This window comes from Dasypus novemcinctus, chromosome 2 (assembly GCF_030445035.2).
Source record: "Dasypus novemcinctus isolate mDasNov1 chromosome 2, mDasNov1.1.hap2, whole genome shotgun sequence".
Lineage (NCBI taxonomy): Eukaryota > Metazoa > Chordata > Mammalia > Cingulata > Dasypodidae > Dasypus > Dasypus novemcinctus.
Window position 1 is genome coordinate 80,161,680 of NC_080674.1, and position 22,241 is coordinate 80,183,920.

General features: G+C 41.7%; 1 protein-coding gene across 4 annotated transcripts in view; it reads right to left on the bottom strand.

The window, feature by feature from the left end:
* Positions 1-22,241, bottom strand: part of ARSB (arylsulfatase B) — a 344,495-nt gene that overhangs the window by 157,974 nt on the left and 164,280 nt on the right. For 2 of the 4 annotated variants that reach the window (XM_004449669.4, XM_071208684.1), the window contains 2 exons: positions 4,740-4,862; positions 411-3,671 (listed from right to left, as the gene is read on the bottom strand). The exons of the other annotated variants lie outside the window; for them this stretch is intronic. In XM_004449669.4, the coding sequence (XP_004449726.2) occupies positions 3,406-3,671; positions 4,740-4,862 (389 nt within the window). In that variant the 3' untranslated portion in view covers positions 411-3,405. Of the gene's footprint in view, positions 1-410; positions 3,672-4,739; positions 4,863-22,241 lie in introns of those variants that run through there. 4 annotated transcript variants of the gene reach the window in all.

The window sequence follows — 22,241 nt, forward strand, 5'->3', positions numbered from 1 at the left end:
TCTGGACTACTTGTTCTGCTGGAAGTTAACTTCTAGCGTGAGGACATTCAAGCACCCTGTGGTAAGGCCCATGTGTCAAGTTTTCAGATATCTGCAGCTTTGGCCACACCCTCATGACACCCTGAGCCTGTACAATCCACCTGAGCTGCTCCAGGTTCCTGACCCTCAGAAACTGTGTGATATAAGAAATGCTTGCTTTTTAAGTTGCTAAGTTTGGGATAATTTGTTAGCAGCAAGAAATAAAACATTTTCTTATTGTCACCTTATTTTACTCCTAGACACCCCGGATTGCTCTCCTATTTTTTATGGTATATATTCTTAGGGCAATGATAGACACATTATTTTTTTTTTTTAGCTCTACCATTTTACTATATTTTTAAAATTGAGATGTAACTCATATACCATAAAACTAGATGGCTCATTTTTTTATTGCAGTAAAATACACATAAGGTAAAATTCATAATTTTGCCATTTTAAAGAGTACAATTCAGTGGCATTTTATATCTTCATTATGCTGTGCAACCATCACCATTATCTATTTCCAGAACTTTTTCATTACTCTAAATGGAAACCCCATACCCATGATTGGCACAATTTAAAAGATGACTTTAATTTTATTTTGTCTCCCAAATTAGAAGCAATCATGTAGTAACAAATAAAAATTATCCCACAGTTAAGTAAGCAAAACTTTCTTTAAAGATGAACAAATCTGGGAAGAAATAACACTTCTAATACAATATATGAAGCTTTTCACATTCTTGTACAGAAGAAGAAAATCTAATTAGACACATTCTATTATGGATAAAACTAAATCTCAAAGAATGTTTTTTAGTCTTTAAAATTCCTTTAAAATCCATTGGGCATGGAGTATTTGCATTGTACAGAACAACCAGGAAACTAGAATTGGGGACAGCTGTTGAGAGTACAGCAGAGAGCAAATGGGTTTCATGTAGTGATGGTCTTCAGTCTAATAATAATAGTGGTTACTGGCGGCTCTGGGATTAAAAGGATCCAGAAGGCGCCTCTGAGTTCAGTTCACAATATCTGTGACAGGCTTAGGAGTGACATACTGGCCAGCATATGCCAACCCAGGAGTGGGGTAAAAACTGGTAACAGGTTTCATTTACTCTAGCACCATGTCCTGCCAGCACTCTTATTTTAAAAGATAGGTTATTAGTGACCAGAAAATATTGATATGAATGAAGGATAGCTATAAAAGGACCTATATAATATTATTTGGTAGTTTTAGAACCCAGTGCACTTTAAAAATTTTAACTGATAAGTATTTGATGTTTTTGTTCTTGCCTCCTAGGCAAGAGGCTACCTTTCATCAGTGTTAGGGATTGAATCATGTCCCCTACCAAAGACATGTTCAGGTCCTAACCCCTGGTCTGTGAGTATGAACCCATTTGTAAATAGAACCTTTGAAGATGTGTTTATTAGTTAAGGTATGACCAAACTGAGTGAGGGTGGGCCTTAAGTCAATATGGCTGAAGTATATAAGCCAAGGAAATTAGACATGGAAGAGAAAGGAACACGGAGGAGTTGCAAGCAGGAGGTCAAGTGAATCTGGAAGAGAAAGGAGAGGGCTTTGCTATGTGACAGAAAGCCAAAGAACCCAAGGATTGCCAGCAAGCCAGAGCCCTACCAAACCCAGGATAAAGCAAGCCTTCTAGCTTCTGAAGCTATGAGCCCATAAATTCCTGTTGTTTAAGCAAATCCATGGTGTGGTATTTGCCAGAACAGCTTAGAAACTAAGACAGTAAGCATATTTCCTTTTTTCCCCCTGAAGAAGATATTCAGACTATGCCCCACTCCAGGAGGCAGCTTGAGAACAGAATTGTGGCAGTTGAAGGACATTTGTAGCACCCTTGTATTCAGCTCAATGGTCCAGCATCTTTCATGATATGAGACATTTTCATTTTGCCATTCGTCCATCTATTCATTTTAAAAAATGTATTGAGTGGTTTCTATGTACCAGGCACTGCTGTAGGCATTGATAATAGGCAGTGAACAAAAGAGTACAGCTAATGAAGAAAAGAGTAGAGTGTCATTTTTTCATGTATTTCTTCTGACCTTGGCACACTCTGGAGCTAATCTGGACTAATCCTTGTTAGTAGGATAGGAACTAGACTGAGAAGGGCTGGCAGGTTAAACTGTGCATCCTCTTTTTCCAACCCTGGAACCTCAATAAAAGCAGGAAAACTGAGAGACTAAGAGAAGTGTGGATATGTCCTCCTTTGCTTTCCAAGGCCTAGTATCCTGGACACTGGCCATTTCCTTTTTCAAACTGCTCACTTCCACCATTTAAGGGCAAAATTATCATATCCTGGGGGTTCTCTAGGGAGCAGCAGTGCAACTAAATATATTACGAGGTAAAGCCACAATCGTGATATAAACTCCACACAGCATAGGAAAAAACCTTACTGCACCAGTGACACATAAGTGAGCATCATCCATCCAGGTCTCTGTGTCCACCACAAGCACGTTCACAGGGCCAGACTTGACCACTGTCTCTGGGCAGGGCTCTAGCTTCAGCAACAGGGTTTGTGCCACAATCACATGGTTTATTAGGGGCAAAAGGAAGGCGGGGTTCAGCAGTGTCCCCCAAATCAGTGGTGCTCAAGGTAGAGAGGTACAAGGGCATTTGTGGGTGCAGGACTCCTGAGCCAAAAGGAAGGTAGGAAAAGAGTTGCAGAGGAGTTGGGGTAGCAGGGAGTCTAGACAAAATGAGCAATGGCCAGGGGGTAGGCGTGGGGGAGAACTTGGGATTAAAAACCTTCTTTATTGTGAAAACCAAAACCAAGGTTTAGGCATACTGCCATGTTGACCCTAACAATGAAATAGGCCTATGCTACATAATGGGATGAATGAGCAGGGACAAACCAAGGGGTGGGGGTAGAGAGAGCTAGTCACGTGGAATCCCTGAACTTGATCTCTCACAGACTGGGAGAACTCTTGGCCAACATAACCATTAAAAATTGTCTACTCCCTTTATTTGTTACAAGAAATGTGCGTCACTCCAATAAAACCCCACAACTGGCAGAAGGGAAAACTAATGTCTGACTTTGGAGGTAAAAAGAGCCAGCTGCTCCAGCATCCAGCACTTAACTAGAACTTTTTATGGCAAGTCAAGTTCCCAGCTGTCCAGAGCCCTGGGAAAAGGGAATGAAACCCAGCCATCCTCTTCTCTAGACACATGCCCCAGCCAACAGCAGGAGTGTTCCAGGTTTAATCCACTTCTTAAGTGAATAGGGTTGAAATTACACTGAAGGTACCTCTGTTTGGTTTAGGAACAGAAGGGCCAGGTGAACAGAGATTGGGAGAACAAATGAGAGTCACAGGAGTGAGGGCCTGAGGCTTGCAACAGAAAGGTTTTCTAACCTCCCCAAGATGCCTGGAATCCTACATCCAAGGGCCCCATACCCCAGTGCTGGCTGGGTCACAGCGGGGATCCTGTGGTGGGAAGTCCACAGGTACTGAGTGTTTTTGGTAAAACTGTAGGCGGGCAAGGAGTTTCTTCACAATATGAGGATATTTGCTTGACAGGTCATGTCTTTCTTCGGGGTCCTGATCAATATCAAAGAGCCAGAGGGTTTTGGTTGGTGGGTCCATTGATGGTATCTCAGAAACATTGGATTGAGATGGTGGTGGGAACCAGTAACCACATCCTGGCAAAGAAATAAAATGGTTTATTGGGAAAGAAACATGATAGGAAGGCTCTAACCTCAGGGAAGGAATCTTGGGGACAATGCTGAGCTGGGCTGTGCGCATGGACACATTAAAAAAGATGTGGCCCTTTGACTGCCGTTTCTAGATCTATCTCAGACTCTGACCTCTCATGTTTTAACTGTGTATGTCTCACTGCTTCACAACCAGAGGGAACCAAGATTGTATGTGTGTGGTTGTCATAATGATTGGAATACTAAAATGCCCTGCAATGCATGGGATGGTTGCAAACAATGATTCGTGTTGCCCCAAATGCCAAGACTGCCCCCATTAAAAACTGTTTAACTGCATCACTGCCTTAGCCATCATACCACATATTTGAAAAGCATTGAAAGTATATCACTTTTAAAGAATGAGCTCAGGGAAAGCTACCTCCTCCCCTGTCTACATCACTGGTTGAGGGTGCAGCTCTCAGAGATCCTCTTTGGTAGTTAGACAGGCACACATATCTGAAATCCTTATTTTCCACAAAGCATTAGGGTGGAGTTCCTTCCTTTTACCCCCTACAGTTCATCAGTTAATTCCCAATGGTTTTAGTCAGGACTAGTAGATTAAATCCATTCTTCTCATTCAACAGCCCCAGAGAGATGTTTTGCAAAAGGTAGCAGCTATTTCTGTGAACTTCTCCTCTGTGTCTGGTGGGAAAGCCTATCGTAAACGTGGGCCATCACAATGGAAGCTGTGTAATTGGGAACAGGCTGAGTCTTAAAAGTAGGAAAAGAAAACGCTGAAGAAATAGTTGTCTTATTGTGACACATACCAAGAGGGATCACAAAGATCTGAAATGCAATTTAGTATTTCAGGTATCGAATGGAGTGAGGAGAAGGATATGGCTTAGGAAGATGACAGTGAGGGAAAGTGGCTAGCGCAGAAGCAATCTGGCCTCACTTTCCAGACAAATGGCCAAGGGATTATGACCCTGGAGGAAGGGCAGACCGGGGCTACTACACACAGCACAACCTGGTCTTGTCTGCAGTGGGAGGGGAAGCTTGTTCAGCTAAATGTTCTACCTGGGTAGCCTGTCAGGAGTTTCCAGTTTCTGTGTCTAATTGCAGCATGGACAGATGTGTTGAAGGCTGAAAATTCTGGAAGGGAAGAACTGTCCTTTGCTGGAGCCATGCTGCTCCCAGGACCTGAGAAGAAATAGTTTGGAAGAATTAGATGGTAGTTATTGGAATGTGTCATTATAAATCAGCATTTTATATCTTTCTTGCAGAACAGTAGCTTTTATTCAACACTGGAGTACAAATGTGTATCCTGCCACAGAAATGAATCTTTCATTAAACATTAACAGAGAGCTATAGTTACATTAAATGTCAGTCATGAACCACCACAAATATAAAGGAAATCCCACCGAGATTAGAACACTAATTCATCCTTAAAATCACAATGTTCTGCCTATGTACATCTGACCATATGCAGACAAGTGTTCCGTTATAAAAGGGTGGGTACGATGGGTATTGTTTTCCTGTTAAGAAAAGTTTAAATTAAATAAATACATTTTCTCTTTGTACTTATACCTTTGTATATAATATAATACATTATAAAATGTACATTTTACTCGAGTCTCTCTCAAAATATGAGAATTTGAGCATGCCATGAAAACAGTACATATGTTTATTTTTAAAACCACACTATGAAGTATAAAAGTAAGCAAAGCTAAGTTAACTATTCAGACAGGATAAGTATGTGAATAGAATAAATCTGGTATACAAATTATCATTTGGTGTTATGGACTACATTAATTTATCCCTCTTAAGGTCTTCTATTAATTGATCAGCAGGTTTTGAGAGGGAGCAATAAATAATATGTATGTCCCTTCCCCTTTTGAGTTTGGAACCAACCGAGGGGTAGAGGCCAGACAGATGGAGCTAAAAATATTTCCTATATTACTGATAAAGTTGACTGGAGAGAACCTGGCTCCAGATGTACAGCAGAGAGGCCTCCTGACTTCGAAAGGCTTAGCTACCCATTGCTGATCTTGCTTGCTGGACACCCCTGGCCTCTCAGAACCCTCAGCTCAGAGCCCACAGCTGAGAGCAGAGTGTTCACATACATCTTGGGCACAGGTTAGTCCCGAAATTAAACAAACAAAAGGGTTTCGGGTAACAGTTCCCCACCTCCCTCTCCTCTCTATGTATATTTAAAAGCCTCAACTTTGGGCCTAGCTATATAATATTTAGTCTGGTGTAAGTCCACATTTTTCTATAATTTTTTCAAATAGGACCACAGCAATCATCTTGGGAATACTTCAAAATGTTGCTAAACCACCAGTCCAATAACTAATTGCCATAATACGTGATGTGTCTGTAAAGGTGCAGGCTCCAGCACCGTGGTCTGCCTTCCTTTTGTAAAAGGCTTTGAAAGCAGCCCCACTCCCCTCCAAAGAAGGACTTCTTTGCTCTTCAGGGTTTTAGGTGGTACTGTCAGAGGTGGAAAAGGCGGAAGTGCATTCTTTGTCGGTCTTTTGGAGCAGGCACTATAGAGACATACTGGAAACAGATCAAATAACATCTGTGGTTTCAGACCTCAGTCTTAACAATCACACACCAGTAAATCCTTAGCACCAAAGAGAAAATGTTTTTGACTTCTCGTTTCTCTGTTTGCTTGTGTATATTTTGGCTGCAATACAAACAGATGCTTCTAGTGGATGCTTCAAGTGGTTGAGTGTGAGAAGACGTCTACGATAGAAGTACATTCTTAATATCCATACTGTGGTAAAGCTGTGAACCCTCATGATTTACTTCTCATCAGTTTGTATAAAGGCCACGTTTTGATACCAAAGAATGTTTGTTAAATAAAACAAGTATGTTTTGAAAACATAAACAAAAAGAAAAAAGAAATCTAGCTATCTAGGTTACCCTTGTATTTATATACATTTTCCCCCTTTAAACAGGAACATAAAATACCTAAACAAATAATAAGTCTGAGACTTATCTCAACTTTATTTACTTTTTCATTTTGAGTAATTAAAGTATGAGAAAATTACAAAGAATATAACTAACGTTCTATGTGCCATCACCCAGAACTAATGGGGCTTAACATTTTATCATATTTGCTTTTTAAAGTAAAAGGAAAAATATAATAAAGATGAATAATGACAGTTGTTTCTCCCTATGTCATCTTTACATCTTTTGTTTATTTATTTTTATTACCTTATGGCACTGGCCAGAATCTCCAGTACAATTTTGGGTAAAATTTGTGATAGTGGGAATTCCTATCTCATTCCTGATTTTAGGGGGGGAAGCTTTCAATATTTCACCATTAAGTATGATGCCAATGTAATACTATTGCAGGTATACTTTATCAGATTAAATTCCTTTTTATTCCCAATTTACTAAGAGCTTTTAAAATCATAAGTGGGTATTTAATTATATATGCTTTTCAGCATGTAATGAGATTCATATAATTATTCTCCTTCATACTTTGATGTAACAGATTTATTGATTTTTGGAATAAACCCCTTGGAGTCATGATGTTTATCCTTTTTATAATTACTTGATTCACAGTTTGTTTATGATTCTTGTACCTACGCTGAAGAGAGAAATTGGTCTATAATTTTACTTCTTCTAGTGTTCTTAACACGTTTTTGAATCAAGGTTATAATGGTCTTATAAAAGGAATTGGAAGTATTCCCTCTTTTTCTATATCCTGGAGGCATTTGGGTAAGATAGGTATTACTTTCTAAATATTTGGAAGAATTCATTGGTGAAGCCATTTGTGCCTAGAGTTTTCTTTATGGAAAGGTTTTTAATTATTGATTTAATTCCTTTAAAAATATGGGACTATTCAGATTTTCTATCCTCTTTTGATGGCTCTGGTAACTTGTATTTTATTAAAAACTTGTCTAGTTCACACAAATTTTTATCATATCTTTGCAATATCTTTATCATCTGTAGTAATACCCCATCTACAATCTAGACATTGACAATTTGTGTTTTTCTTTTCTTTTTTGGTTCATGACCAATTTTGCTGAAGGCTAATGGATTTTACTAGTATTTTCAAAGAACCAACTTGTGGCCTTATAGTTCCCCTTTGTAGTATATTTGTTTTCTATTTTATTAATTTCATCTCTTTATTATTTCCTTCCCTCTTCTTTCTTTGGGTTTAATTTGCTATTCTTTGGATAAATCCATGAGTAATTGATTTTCATTGCCTTTCTTTTCTCATATATGCACTTATTACTATAAATTTGCCTCTAAACACCACTTTATTTTCACATGCAAGTTTTTTTTTCTCTTTCTTTTAGTAAATGTGACTGTTTCAATTTGGTGAATCCCAAAAAGAGATTATGTTTTTAAACTAATCTATTGCTGTTGGTGGTGTGAACCCATAGATTGGATTGGATTCTGTTAAGGGACCTTGATTAGATCACCTGATTAGATGGCTTTTGATTGTACTACACCCGCAAGGACTGACTCAGGGTCGGTCTCCTCCTTCTTGCTGGGCTTTATATAAATGGAGACACGTAGGAAGGGACATACAGAGAAAGGAAGCTGCCATTTTTGACCCTATGTGAGAGAGGACTCAAGCTAAAGCTGAAGCACGAAGTCCCTAAGAGGCTGGCCCATGGAACAGCTCAAGGCTGAAGAGAAGAGCCATATGCCCGATAGCCCACAGGTGAACTCAGGAAGACATCAGAGCAGCTGAGACTGAGAGAGGTGAGCCACCATCTTGCTTTGCCATGTGGCAGGACACCAAGGTCACCAGTAGCTGACTTTGGTGAGAAAGCATCTCTGATGGTGCTTTGATTTGGACCTCTCATGGCCTCAGAACTGTAAGCTTTTACCCCAAATAAATTCCCATTATAAAATCCAACATATTCTGGTATTTTGCATTGGCAGCCCTGTGGAAAACTAAGACAGTAACATATATACAACCTAAAATTTCCCCTTTCAACCACATTTAGACATGTCAGTGGTGTTAACTACATTCACAATGTTGTGCTACCATCACCCTCCTCTATTCCCAAAACTTTCTCATCACCCTCAACAGAAATTCTGTATCAATTCAGCTTTTTCTCCCCGTTCTCTACACCCTCTATAGAACCTGGTTACCTGTATTTTAGTTTCTGACTCTGTGAATTTAATTATTCTAATTATTTCATATCAGTGAAATCATGGTATCTCTCCTTTTGGTCTTATTTCACTTTACATGATGCCTTCAAGATTCTTTCATGTTGTAGCACATATCAGAACTTCATTCCTTTTCATGGTTGCATAATATTCCACTGTATGTATATACCACATTTTGCTTATCCATTCTTCTTTTGAGGGACACCTGGGTTGCTTCCATCTTTTGGCAAGTGTGAATAATGCAGCTATGAACATCAGTATGCAAATATCTGTTTGAGTCCCTGCTTTTAATTCTTTTTAGTCTATATCTAGATGTGAGACTATATGCCTAGTCTCTATACCTAGAAGGTCATATGGTAACTCTATACTTAACTTTTCTGAGGAACTGCCAAACTGTATTCCACAGAGGCTGCACCATTTTATATTCCCACCAACAATGAATGAGTGCTCATGTTTCTCCATATTCTCTCCAACACTTGTTATAATTCTTTTTAAAAAACAGTAGCCATTCTAGTGGGTGTGAAGTGGTATCTCATTGTGGTTTTATTTGCATTTCCTTAATTGATAATGGTATTGGGCATATTTTCATGTGCTTTTGGCCATTTGAATATCTTCTTTGGAGAAATGTTCGTTCAAGTCTTTTGCCCATTTTTTTTTTGATTGGGTGGTTTGTGTTTTTGTCATTAAGTTGTAAGATTTCTTTATAAATTCTGGATATTAAATCCTTACCAGAAATATGTGTTTCCCATTCTGTAGGTTGTCCTTTTACTTTCATGATGAAGTCCTTTGATACGCAAAAGTTTTTAATTTTGATGAGGTCCCATTTATCTATTTTTTCTTTTGTTGCTTGTGCTGTTGGTGTAAGGTCTAAGAGAACATGGCCTACCACTAGATCCTGAAGATGCTTCCATATATTTTCTTCCAAGAGTTTTATAGTTCTGGTTCTTATCTTTAGGTCTTTATCAATTTTGAGTTAATTTTTATATATGGTATGAGATAGGGCTCCCCCTTCATTCTTTTTTATATGGATAATCAGTTTTCCCAGAACTATTTATTGAAGAGATTATTCTTTGGTAATTGAGGAGACTTGGCACTATGTCAAAAATCAACTGGCCATAGATGTGAACATCTCTTTCTGAACTCTCAATTCAATTCCATTGGTCTATATGATTGTCCTTATGACAGTACCATGCTGTTTTGACCACTGTAGCTTTGCAATAAATTTTAAAATTGGGGAAGCAGGTTTGGCTCAACTGATAGAGCATCTGCCTACCACATGGGAGGTCCTGGGTTCAAACCCAGGGACTCCTGACCCATGTGATGAGCTGGTCAACATGCAGCGCTGATGCGCACAAGGAGTGCCGTGCCATGCAGGGGTGTCCCCCGCATAGGGGAGCCCTACATGCAAGGAGTGCGCCATATAAGGAGAGCCGCCCCATGCGGAAAAAAAGTGCAGCCTCCCCAGGAGTGGCACTGCACACACAGAGAGCTGATGCAGCAAGATGACGCAACAAAAAGAGACACATATTCCCAGTGCCACTGACAAGTATACAAGTAGACTCAGAAGAACACACAGTGAATGGACACAGACAGCAGACAATTGGGGAGGGGGGAAGGGGAGATAAATAAATAAATTAATTAAAAAAATTTTTAAATTGGGAATTATGACTCATCTAACTCTGATCTTTTTTAAGAAGATTTTGGAATTCAGGGCCCCTTACCCAAATTAATTTGATGATGGACTTTTCCATTTCTGCAAAGACGGTTGTTGGAATTTTGCTTGGGATTTTGTTGAATGTATAAATCGCTTTGGGTAGAATTGGCAACTTGTCAATATTTAGTCTTCCAATCCATGAGCATGGAATATCTTTCCATTTATTTTGACCATCTTTGATTCTTTTTTTAGCATGTTTTACAGTTTTCTGTGTATATTTCTTTACATCCTTGGTTAAATTTATTACTTGATATTTTATTCTTTCAGTTGCTTTTGTAAATGGAATATTTTTCTTAATTTCCTCTTCAGGTTGTTCATTATTAGCGTATAGAAACACTACTGATACTTGCATCTTGACCTTGTATCCCACCACTTTAGTGAATGTGTCTACTAGCTCTAGTATTTTTGTTGTGGATTTTTCTATATTTTCTATATAAAGAATCATGTCATCTGTAAATAGGGAAAGCTTTACTATTTCCTTTCCAATCTGGATGCTTTTTATTTCTTTTACTTGCCTAATTGCTCTGGATAGAACTTCCATTTCGATGCTGAATAACACTGGTAAGAGCAGGCAATGCTCTTTGTTCCAGATCTTAGAAGGAAAGCCTTCATTTTTTCACAGTTGAGCTTGATGGTAGAGTGGTAGGATTTTCATATAGGAACTTTATGATGCTGAGAAGGATGGAAATTTCCTTTTACTCTAGATTTCTGTTTTTTTTTTTTTTATCAAGAACGTGTGCTGCAAATATCTTTTCTGCATCAGTTGAGAAGATGGTGTAATTTTTTCCTTCTTCATTACTTAAAGTAGTGTATTATCCTAAATGATTTTCTTATGTTGAGCCAATCTTGCATACCTGGGATAAATCCCACTCGATCATGGCTTCTAATTTCTTCAGTGTGCTGTTGGGTTCAGTTTGCTGGTATTTTGTTGAGGATTTTTATATTTATATTCATAAGGAATGATGGTCTGTAATTTTCTTTTCTTGTGGTATCTTTATCTGTCCTTGGTATTAGGGTGATATTGGCCTTCTATAATGAATTAGGTAGTGCGCTTTCCTTTTCCATATTTTGAAAGAGTTTGAGAAGGACTGCTGTTAATTCTTCTCGGAATGCTTGATGGACTATACCTGGGAAGCCATCTGGTCCTGGACTTTTCTCTGTTGGGAGGGTTGTTATTATTGATTTCATCTCTTTACTTGTAAGTGGCCTGTTGAGATCTTCTATTTCTTCAAGAGTCAGTATGGACTTCTAAGAACTTGACAATTTCATCTAAGTTCCCTCATTTGTTGTTTGTAGAATCCTCTTATAATTTTTATTTCTGTGGAGTCAGGAGTAATGCCCCATTCTCATTTCTAACTTCAATTATTTGCATCCTTTTTCTTTTTTCCTTTATCAGTCTAGCTAAGGTTTGTCGATTTTAATGATCTTTTCAAAGAACCAACTTTTGGTTTCCATAATTTTCATTACTTTATTCTCTATTTCATTTATTTATGCTCTAATCTTTGCTATTTCCTTCTGCTCTTCTTGAGTGTAGTTTGCTGTTCTTTTTCTAGTTCCTCCAAATGTGTGCTTAAGTATGTGAATTGAGTTCTTTTTTTAATGTAAGTATTTAGGGCCATAAATTTCCCTCACAGAACTGCCTTTGCTGTGTCCCATAGCTTTTTAAAAAATATATTTTAAAATTGAAGTACATTATTCATACATGAACATACATAATAAATGTTTAGTAAAAGTTGTGAACTTAGAAATAAACATGAATAACATCATACAGAGTTCCATACATCACCCCTCCACCAACGCCTTGCATTGTTGTGAAACATTTGTTAACAAACTATGCAAGAGCAGCATTAAAATATTACTACTAACTATAGTCCAAATCTTACACTGGTGTATTTTCCCCCAACCCACCCTATTACCTTTTAAAATATATTTTTATTAGAGGCTGTAAACTTATAAAAACAATCATGCACATGTGTAGAATTCCCATACAATACCCCTTCACCAACACACCATACTGTGGTGGAATATTTGTTACAGATAATGAGATAATATCATCAGACTATTATAACCAACCATGGTCCATAGTGTACATTTGGCACACTTTTTCCATACCCCCCCCCATTATCAACACAGTACATATTTGGCACTGATGCAAGAATATTACAGTATTGCTAACCACAGTCCATAGGTCACACCAGTTGTATTTTTCCCATGCTTCTCCACATTCCCACCACCCTAGAATAGTGACATACATCTGCTCCAGCTCACAGAAGGACACTCTTGCATCTGTACCATCAACCACAATTCTCATCCATATCTGGGTTCACTGAGTTATTTAGTCCCTAGATTATTCTCTACCTTTCTTTCAATTGACATTTATACCCTTTGACTACCCTTTTTAATCACAATCCCATTTATAAACCAGCAGTGTTATTTTTACTCACTATACTGTCTTACCATCAACTCTATCCATTTCCATACTTTTACAGTTATTTAAAACTTCTACATACATTAAGCATCAGTTTTTCCTAACCCTCCTTTCATCTCCTAATAACCTATACTCTAGGTTTTAACTCCATGCATCCTTCATATTTATTTCATTTTAATGAGTCCATGCAATATCTGTCCTTCTGTGTCCAGTCTACCTCATTTAGGATGACGTCTTCAAGATTCATCCATGTTATCATGTGTCTCAATTTCATTTCTTCTTACTGTAGCATAGTATTCTATTGCATGTACACACCACATTTCGTTTATCCATTCACTGGCTGATGGATACCTGGTTTGCCTTCATCCTAGTAGAGTTGCTGAATCATATGACAGTTTTATATGTAGCTTCCTGAGGAACTGCCAAACTGTCTTCTACAGAGCCTGCACCATTTTACAATCCCACCAACAGTGAAGGAATTTTTCTATTTCTCTATATCCTCTCCAGCACTTAATTGTTTTCTGTTTTTGTGTGTTTTAAATAATGGCCATTCTATGCAGTGTGAGATGATATCTCATTGTTGTTTTGATTTGCATTTCCCTAATAGCTAGTAAAATAGCTGTGTGTAATAATCCAAGGTGTGCAGTATAGCCAAAGGGGTACTGCAAAGCCCTAAAGAGTCCAACCCAAGGTACCATCAGAGGTACTTTCTCACCAAATGTCTGTAGCCACATGTTGATGCAAGATGGCTGCTGATACCTGCGAGGGTTCAGGCTTCCTCTTTCCTCCTAAGGTTCCATGGGCCCAGCTTCTTCCAGTCTCAGCTGTAGGTTGGAGGGCTTGTATCTTTCTGGGTTCAGCTGCTCTGTTCTCTTCATAAGGTCAGCTGTAAACTCTCAGGTTAATGGCTCTTCTCTCTTCCCAGAGCCGCAGGACCAAAGCCGACAAGTTCTCTCCTCTTCTGTGTCTCTGGAGCTCATTCTATTCCTCTGTGTATCTTCTTTGTGCATCTACTTCTCTGTGTCTCTACTTCTGTTAGTGTCTTTTATATAGTCTACGAAGGGGGCAGGGACTCAAACTAAGTTTCCCTAATAATGTGGTCAAATCAAAGCCCTAACCTTAACATAATTTAATCAAAGGCATCTCATCTGAATCCAATACAATCAAAGGGTATCATGCCCAGAGGCACAGATCAGTTTATGAACATAATCTCTCTTTTTGGAATTAATAAATAATCTCAAACTGCTTGGAGAGACTGATGAAGCTTCACACCGCTCTTCCCCCATCTGGGACAGGGATAGGGATGTTGGTGTGGTCAGCAATCTATGCTGGGAGGGTACAAAATGACCACAGTTGCCCAGGTAGACTGACATAGCAATGGTCCCCCTTTCCCTGCCAAGGGTGGGGATGGACTCTCTGGAGTGCCCAACAATCTAATCCATGTAGGCTGACAACACCTGCAGCTGCCCAGAGAGGTTGAGTGAGTACTGTCCATTCTGTCCTTTAGGGGTGGGAACGGAACCACCAATGCCCAACAGTTCAGTCTGTATAGGCCAAAAGTGGCCACTGTTGTCCCGAGAGGCTGAGGAAACACCAGCCTCCTCCTATCATATTATGGGGCGGGGGTGGATCCACAGGTACCTAATAGTTTAGTCCATGTAGGCCAAAAGTCCCTGCCATTGTCCGGAAAGGCTGTGGAAACACCAGGCTCCTCCTTTCCTATTGGGGCGTGAGAGTGGATCCACAGGTACCCACCAGTCCAGGCCTGCTGTTGCCTGGAAAGGCTGAGGAAACCGAGCTCACCCCCTATTCTACTTGGGGGAAGGGATGGAGCTACAGGTATCCAACTATTCAGTCTGTGTGGGCCAAAGCACCCGTCAGCTCTCCATGGGCACAGGCTATCAGCTCTCTGCAGGCACTGGTTGTCAGCTTTCTGCAGGCACGGGCCAGCTTACCTTCACAAGGAGGCCCTGGGATGTGAACCCAGGGCCTCCCATATGGTAGATGGGAGCCCAATCAATTGAGGCACAGCCGCTTCCCCCTCCTCTATTTTTTAATGTAACATTTTGTGTGATCTATGTATCTTTTAAAAATAAAAAAATAAAAAATAAAAAAAAAATGAAGAAAGCAAGCAGAAGCTATTATTATACCAGAAAACAAAACACAACACAAAGCACTTCTATGTCTGGATTTAGAAGGAACCTATAATTACTTCTACATCCATGTTCCAGAGTTTGAACAAGGCTAGGGTGGAAAAGTGTTACGAGTAGAAGCTTTACTTTGCCACTTTTGGGGTTTGGTTCCTTTTTGGCACTATTGATGATCTGCGATTGATTTCCACTGAGCTGTTTTTTTTATCACTTTCATAATGGACAAATATCAATTTAGGATTTCTTTTTTTTTTTTAAAGATTTATTTATTTATTTTAATTTCCTCCCCTCCCCTGGTTGTCTGTTCTTGGTGTCTATTTGCTGCGTCTTGTTTCTTTGTCCGCTTCTGTTGTCGTCAGCGGCACGGGAAACGTGGGCGGCGCCATTCCTGGGCAGGCTGCTCTTTCTTTTCACGCTGGGCGGCTTTCCTCACGGGCGCACTCCTTGCGCGTGGGGCTCCCCCACGCGGGGGACACCCTTGCGTGGCACGGCACTCCTTGCGCGCATCAGCGCTGCGCATGGCCAGCTCCACACGGGTCAAGGAGGCCCGGGGTTTGAACCGCGGACCTCCCATATGGTAGACGGACACCCTAACCACTGGGCCAAAGTCCGTTTCACAATTTAGGATTTCATTCTACCTCTAATAAGCCATTTTATTTTTCCTGCCAGTGTGATCCCATCTTCGCATTTAGTAATGCATGCATATTTAGTTACAGTGAAACCTTACTCACTTTCACTAAGTGGGGGAAAAACCTGCTTTGTCAAAACTTTGGATATAAAATCCCATCAGGTATGTTTCGATGAACACAGCAACACCACCTTCAACTTTTTAGCTTAAATCAAAAGTGGTTTGTTTGTGTGAGCCTTATGTGTCTATTAACTTTATTTGCATTAAAGTTTTATTTAAACTAAACATTTTTTGACTGGCTATTTCCTTTTGGTTCCACACAAATATAATGTCAAGGATTCCGAATTCAAAGTGAAGTTCAGATCCTGTTGTGCCAGCTAGTTGGAGCCTCTATCAGAATTCTGGGGCAGCCCGACCGCGGCACCTGTGCATTCTCCCTAGTTCACTGCACATCCAGGCTGCATCTGGAGGAATGTGCTCCGTGCCCACGTGGAGGAATTTCCAGCCTGTTCCTGTTTTCACATGTAATGGTAACTGCGGGCTCAGGTCAAGGATGCGCTCTCTAAGAAACACTGGCTAGAAACCCTGTACTTGGAGCTTTACTGACCATCTTTGCTTCATTTTGAGAGATAAAAAAAGCCCCCAAATAGTTATACATACTGGTCCTCTCAAGCTTGAAAGCTGGGCTTACAGAACTGTCAGAAATTCAGCAGCAGCTAAATTGTATGCCTTTACTCTCTGGTTCTGAAAGGGAACTCATAGAAATCACTGTATGTTTTAGTAGCCATTACAACAATTGCTTTTCATTATTTAAGTAATTTAAGCACTCTGAGTATCACTTTCCTTGTATGAAAAATGGAGATAAAAATAATGCTACCTCATGGAATGAGTGTGCAGATGAAGTACGTGCCATGAGTGTTGTGTATACCATAAGTATAAAAATTCCTGTTACAGGCCTTTGGATTTCCATGGGGCATACAGACAAGACTGATGAACCAACTGAAAGAAATCATTTCAATTTAGGTTGAACCTGTGGCCTTCTATTGGTAACTATCAAAGTCAGGGGCAACTAACTGCCCAGCCCTATTATAACTGTAAGATTTCAATTAGATGCAAAGGGAGCAAGGCAAAGGTTGGTAAACTATAGAGAAAAAAATGTGGCAATACCACCTAAATCCTACATTGTAAACCCCAGGTCTAGCCAAAATTCTCAGAGAAATATAGAGTAGGGATTCCCAGCCCTCACCTCCCCTGACCTGACTCCACCACCTTCAGCGGCAGCATCTCCTGTAGTTGCATTGGTTTTGACCTTGCCTTGTTAGGCCCGTGGAGAACTGGTCAGCTATAGCGATTTGAAAGTCCTCAGATTTGCCCCCCTATAATACCTACCCCATTGCTCCTCCTCTACCTGCAGTAGGCACCTACAATATGTTTAACCCCCCTTCCTTAAAAGAATTCTTTAAATATTGGAAGACAAAGCTCTTTTTCCCATTTTCCCATTTATCACTTAGGAAATAGGGACAGGGAGGAACAGGTAGTTTCTATTCTAGCCAGCATTTTTATAGAAATTGATTTTATAGTTAAATCAAATGTCTGTAAGCCTGGATGTCCTTTGTTGGTCAGACCATTTCAAAACCCAAGAAACAAACATCTGACTGCGAATCAGAATCTGCTGTGTATCCTGGAGTGAAACAGGGAGCCTTGATCACTATTAAAAATTCCCCCACCAAATTCATCCTGCCCTTATTTCTGGACTAAAACCTGATTGCTGCAAGTTTTCTGTTACACCCACACTACTTATTTAGAATCCTTTCTGTCCACGGTGAAATCCTTACAATATGAAATAGGAGTGTTGGGAAAAATATGCCAGACATGAAGCTAATCAGAAAAAGGTGAGGAGGAATATTACAGCTGTTATTTATTACCTACCAGAGAAAAATAAAAATGCTCATAATTTTTATATGTGCACTCCATATGACGTATTTCAAATGAATCTACATTTATGATTTTTAGTTTACAAAGTCAGTTTCTCCAACACCTACTCTTTGAGTCCATATTTGCAATTTTAAAGGCCTACTGGAAAAATAGCTTTGATGTGGCTTGCTCAACTTCAACAGAGTTCAAATGTTAATCATTATTGAATTGTGCATAAGTGTTCAGAGGTGTTCCTGCATTACAGGGAACTTCAACAGTTGGTTAATATCTGACATTATAGCAAGGAGTGTCAATTGAGCAGTATAAAATATAATAGCAGAAAACAACCACACAACAAAGCCACAAACTTATGACCATCCTAGTAAATCAAGCCATTTCTATCTGGAATGGATTGAAGAGAAATCTTCTCATACTTTGGTTTAAATGGAACCTTGAACAAATAACTTCTTTTACATCACCCATCCGTTCACCTATTGAACAAATATTTGTTTTGTCGATTGCTATATGTGCTAGATACTCAGTCTTCAAAATGGATAAACCAGAGTCCAGCAGGTGATACTCATATAATTATATTAAAACACCATAAATTCAAAATAGTGGGGAAAAAACGCTTGTTGGTTGAATGAATAAAATGTACCAAGTGCTAGGAGATTCCAAAGGAGATACTAACTTCCCTGGGAGGACGAGGAACGTGGTGCTCATTGAGCTGGACCCTAAGGGACAGGATGAATATGACAGGTGAAGAGCATGAGCCAAAGATGTTCTAGTTAGAGAGAAAGTTTCTCTTGAAATTTTCTTCCCCCTAAGGTATTCTTCCCAAGGTATTTTCTCTTAATGAGAAAATGACTGCAAAGCACTTAGCATAGTGCCTAGCACAGAGGCAATGCTCAATCAAGGTTAGTTACTATTTCTACCTAAGATTCTTTTTCAGCTTCCTTTGCTTTTTCTTCTTCTATTCATCCTTTAAATGTTTTCAGTACCCAAGGTGCTCAACATTCCTCTGGGTAGTATAGACTCCAAAACCTTATCTCCTCCCCAGGCCACTCTTTCTGCTTGCCCAATCCCCAGGGCCCCTAACTCAGGCTGACCAAGTGGCCAAAGTCTAGGCTTCTTGCCTCATTCACACATCGCCCCTTCCATCTTGATCCATTGCTGCATTTGTAGATATGGAATTTAATAGCCATCTCTTATTTCTGGCCTTGGCCACCAAAACAGATTCAGTGTCTTCAGCTTGCCCAGCCCCACTTCTCCTTTGACATAGTTTATGTACCCTCTTTGCTCTACCACCTTCCTGTTGCCCCTACGGGCACCCTACACTTTCCTAGCCCTATGCACAGGGTTAAGAGTATGAGCAGGAGTCAGAGAAATCCAGTATATCTGAATGCCCAAAAGAGATAGCTTCTGTAGGTATCTCTCTGTAGGTATCTCTCTGAAGATCCACTGGCATTGCAAATTCCAGAGCCTCAAGGTAGTTGCATTACCTCCACTTCTTTCTGCTGTAGTTAGAGTGGTAGAAAGATGTGGACTGAGAAGAAAAGGGAGCTGAGGATGGAATCTTGAACAGAACCAACACTGAAAGGCAAAGCAGAATGGAAGTAGCTCCCAAAAGACCAATGAGGAGGAGTTTGGCTAGAAGGATTCCACACAAGCCAGGGGAAAGTTTACAAGGGGAAAATGGTTAATATTGGAGAGTAAGTATGAGAAAGCCAGAAAGGAGAGGACTGGATTTGGCAAGGGCATCATGGAGACAGCAGTCTCACTGAGGATGATCAGCAGTTTCACTAAGCATGTAACATGGATTGCCCATAATAATCATGAACTTGGAGTCCAATGAGCTTGTAATAACAAAGATAAAAGAGACAGAAGAGTGTGTATATTCTCTAATTATCTTCAAATTGAAGTGCTAACAGATGGTCATTTCTGGTTCTGACCTCATTATTTGTGCACAACTACCCTCTCCATTCTGATTCGGCTTCATGACAGGTTACTCAAATGCAGAACTATTGGCTATCCATTGAATTCATATTTTTAGTATGTCTCTCTCTAAATACAAGTTTTTCAAGTAATTGGTAGAGTCCCTCAGCAAAGAGCTATAAATAGGCACTATGTGTATATATAAAAAAAGGAAAACTCACCCAAAATATTCATCCTCAGCCTGTGATTAAGATGATGAGCTTGAACCAGGCTTAGTCGTCACTCCCTGGCTGGGGATGAAAGAACTATGCTCCCCTGCCCTCCAACATGGCATTTAGTAAAATGCCAACCACAGAGCTTCGCGGCCCACAGTGCCTCGCAGAAGGCCACACTCTTCCTGTGTTGTACAGTTCATAGTCCAGTGTGCAGAAAGACATGCTTAGGCTCTGAAAGCATTTCTGGATAAAGATGAAATAATGCTAATTTAATACTTAATTTGGAAAGGGGGCCCTGCCCACAGAATCAGCCCACGATGGCTGTCAGATGGGCCTGGGCTTGGCGAGGCTGCCCTTCCTGACCCTGGGAGCCTACCCTAAGGAAACAGCGACAACAATTACAGTGCAGAAAACTGAAGCCAGGCGGCACCTTTCCAAGGACAGGCAGCCACGGAGTTGCTATATCATGGTCCCCAAACCCAGCATGCTATGCAAATCCTGTGATCCCGGAAATGGGGCCACTAAATAGTGCTGGCTGAAGGGGAAAAAGCAAAAGCTTGAGACCACACCTTCTATCCTACGTTAATTCCTGTCAGCAGCCCAGATGAAGCTAAGGGTGTTTTATGCTTTGAGAAGCTATCAGAGTTTCATGTGAACTGGGACTCAGAACACAATCTCTCTTTCCAGTGAAAACTGGAAATACATCTGAGACAGTAAACAAAGATGGTTTGTTTGCGCCATTGCGGCGGCTTGCTCGGTCGGTAGAGGTGGGGTCTGGCTGCGGACGAGGGGTCGGTCCAGCTCTGGACGAGGGGTCGGTCCCGCTTGGGACGAGGGGTCGGTCCCACTTGGGACGAGGGGTCGGTCCGGCAGCAGACGAGGGATCGGTCTCACAAAGGGTTGCGCGGTTCGGCTGACGGGGTCGCCCGGCGAAGCCGGCGACGAAGGGGTCGCCCGGCGAAGCCGGCGACGAAGGGGTCGCCCGGAGAAGCAGGCGACGAAGGGGTCGCCCGGAGAAGCAGGCGACGAACTGGGGACAAGGGAGGCCAGGCCCTTGTCGGGGGCTCTCAGGACTGGAGGGCGCACGGCAGAAGAACTACCGCGGAGACAAGGTAAACACGCAAGTCCACTTTACTGAGGGAGAGGCAACAGTTTTATAGGGGCTGGGGAAGGCTGATTGGTCGAAGCCACGCCCTGTTCTGATTGGTTGCCGGCGAAAGGTCAGTGGGCGGTACTGGGCGGGGGAGGGGTGGTGGTTAGGGATTGGCTGTCGCTGTTGCTGGGGGAAGGGGCAGGGTTTCGGGATTGGTGGCTGCTGTTGCTGGGGTGGAGGGCAGACTTGAGTTTCCCGCCCACGCCTGGCTGTTGCTGCTGTCGGGGGAGGGGAAAAGGGCGGGCTGGATTTTTCCGCCCACACCTGGCTGTTGCTGCTGTCGGGGGAAGGGAAAAGGGCGGGCTGGATTTTTCCGCCCACACCTGGCTGTTGCTGCTGTCGGGGGAGGGAAAAAGGGCAGACTGGAATTTTCTGCCCTGCGCCTGCGCAGGGAGAAGGAAGAAGAAGGGTGCCGCCCCACAAGGCATCGGGTGGCGCCATCTGGGAGGAGGGGCGGCCGTGGAAGCATGGCTGCCGAGAAGGGGAGACCCGAGGGCACTCTGCGCCCATGCCGAGCTTCCTTCAGGGGTGGCGGTGAGTCCGACCAGCCACCCTATTATGGGGGCAGCGGCTTGGCCTGCCGCGGCTGCTCCCCCGCCAGGCCAGCAAACCACACTTCAGCCTGAGGGGTGACCGCATTTCCCCCTTCTTTTCAAATAAGCACCAGGATGGCAGCAGCAACAAGTAGCTGAGGCCCAAGAGGCAGTAAGCAATGAGGGAAGCGGGGCTGAAGAGGGAGGTGAGTATGATGGGGATACAAATGTACAATTTGGGGGGCGGTATCTTGCTGTTGCAAGCAAGGGTGGCCAATGTCCAATTCCCGTTGATCTCGGTGGCTATAAGGTCTATCTGTTGTTAAAAGTCCAGGATGATAGCGCATTACAGGTGGTTGATCTCTTCTTGGTGGCGAAGAGCGGCAGAGGCAGACTGTGTGATGGTCTGGAGGATCACAGTGGTGAGGACAAGTTGCGTCAGGGCACCAGCGACGGTGGTGGCAGCAGCGTCGGGAGTGGTGGAGACGTAGGCGAGGACAAGAAGGCCAAGGTCTCCACGGGTGCGAGAGAGGCCGATGTTAATGGGGCGGGCCGACATGGGCGGCCCAATCTGCAACGCAGTAGGGGTTCAAGCGAAAAAAGGAGGGGGGCGGGGGACGAGAAAGGACGCTTTGGATGGCTGAGAAGAGGAGTGAGGTCGAGACAGGAGGAAGCTCCGCAGAAGTATGGGGAGCTGTTAAAAGCAGAAACGTTATTAGATGCTAGAAAGCAGGCCGCAGGCCGGGGAAAGCAGGTTGCGGGCCGTT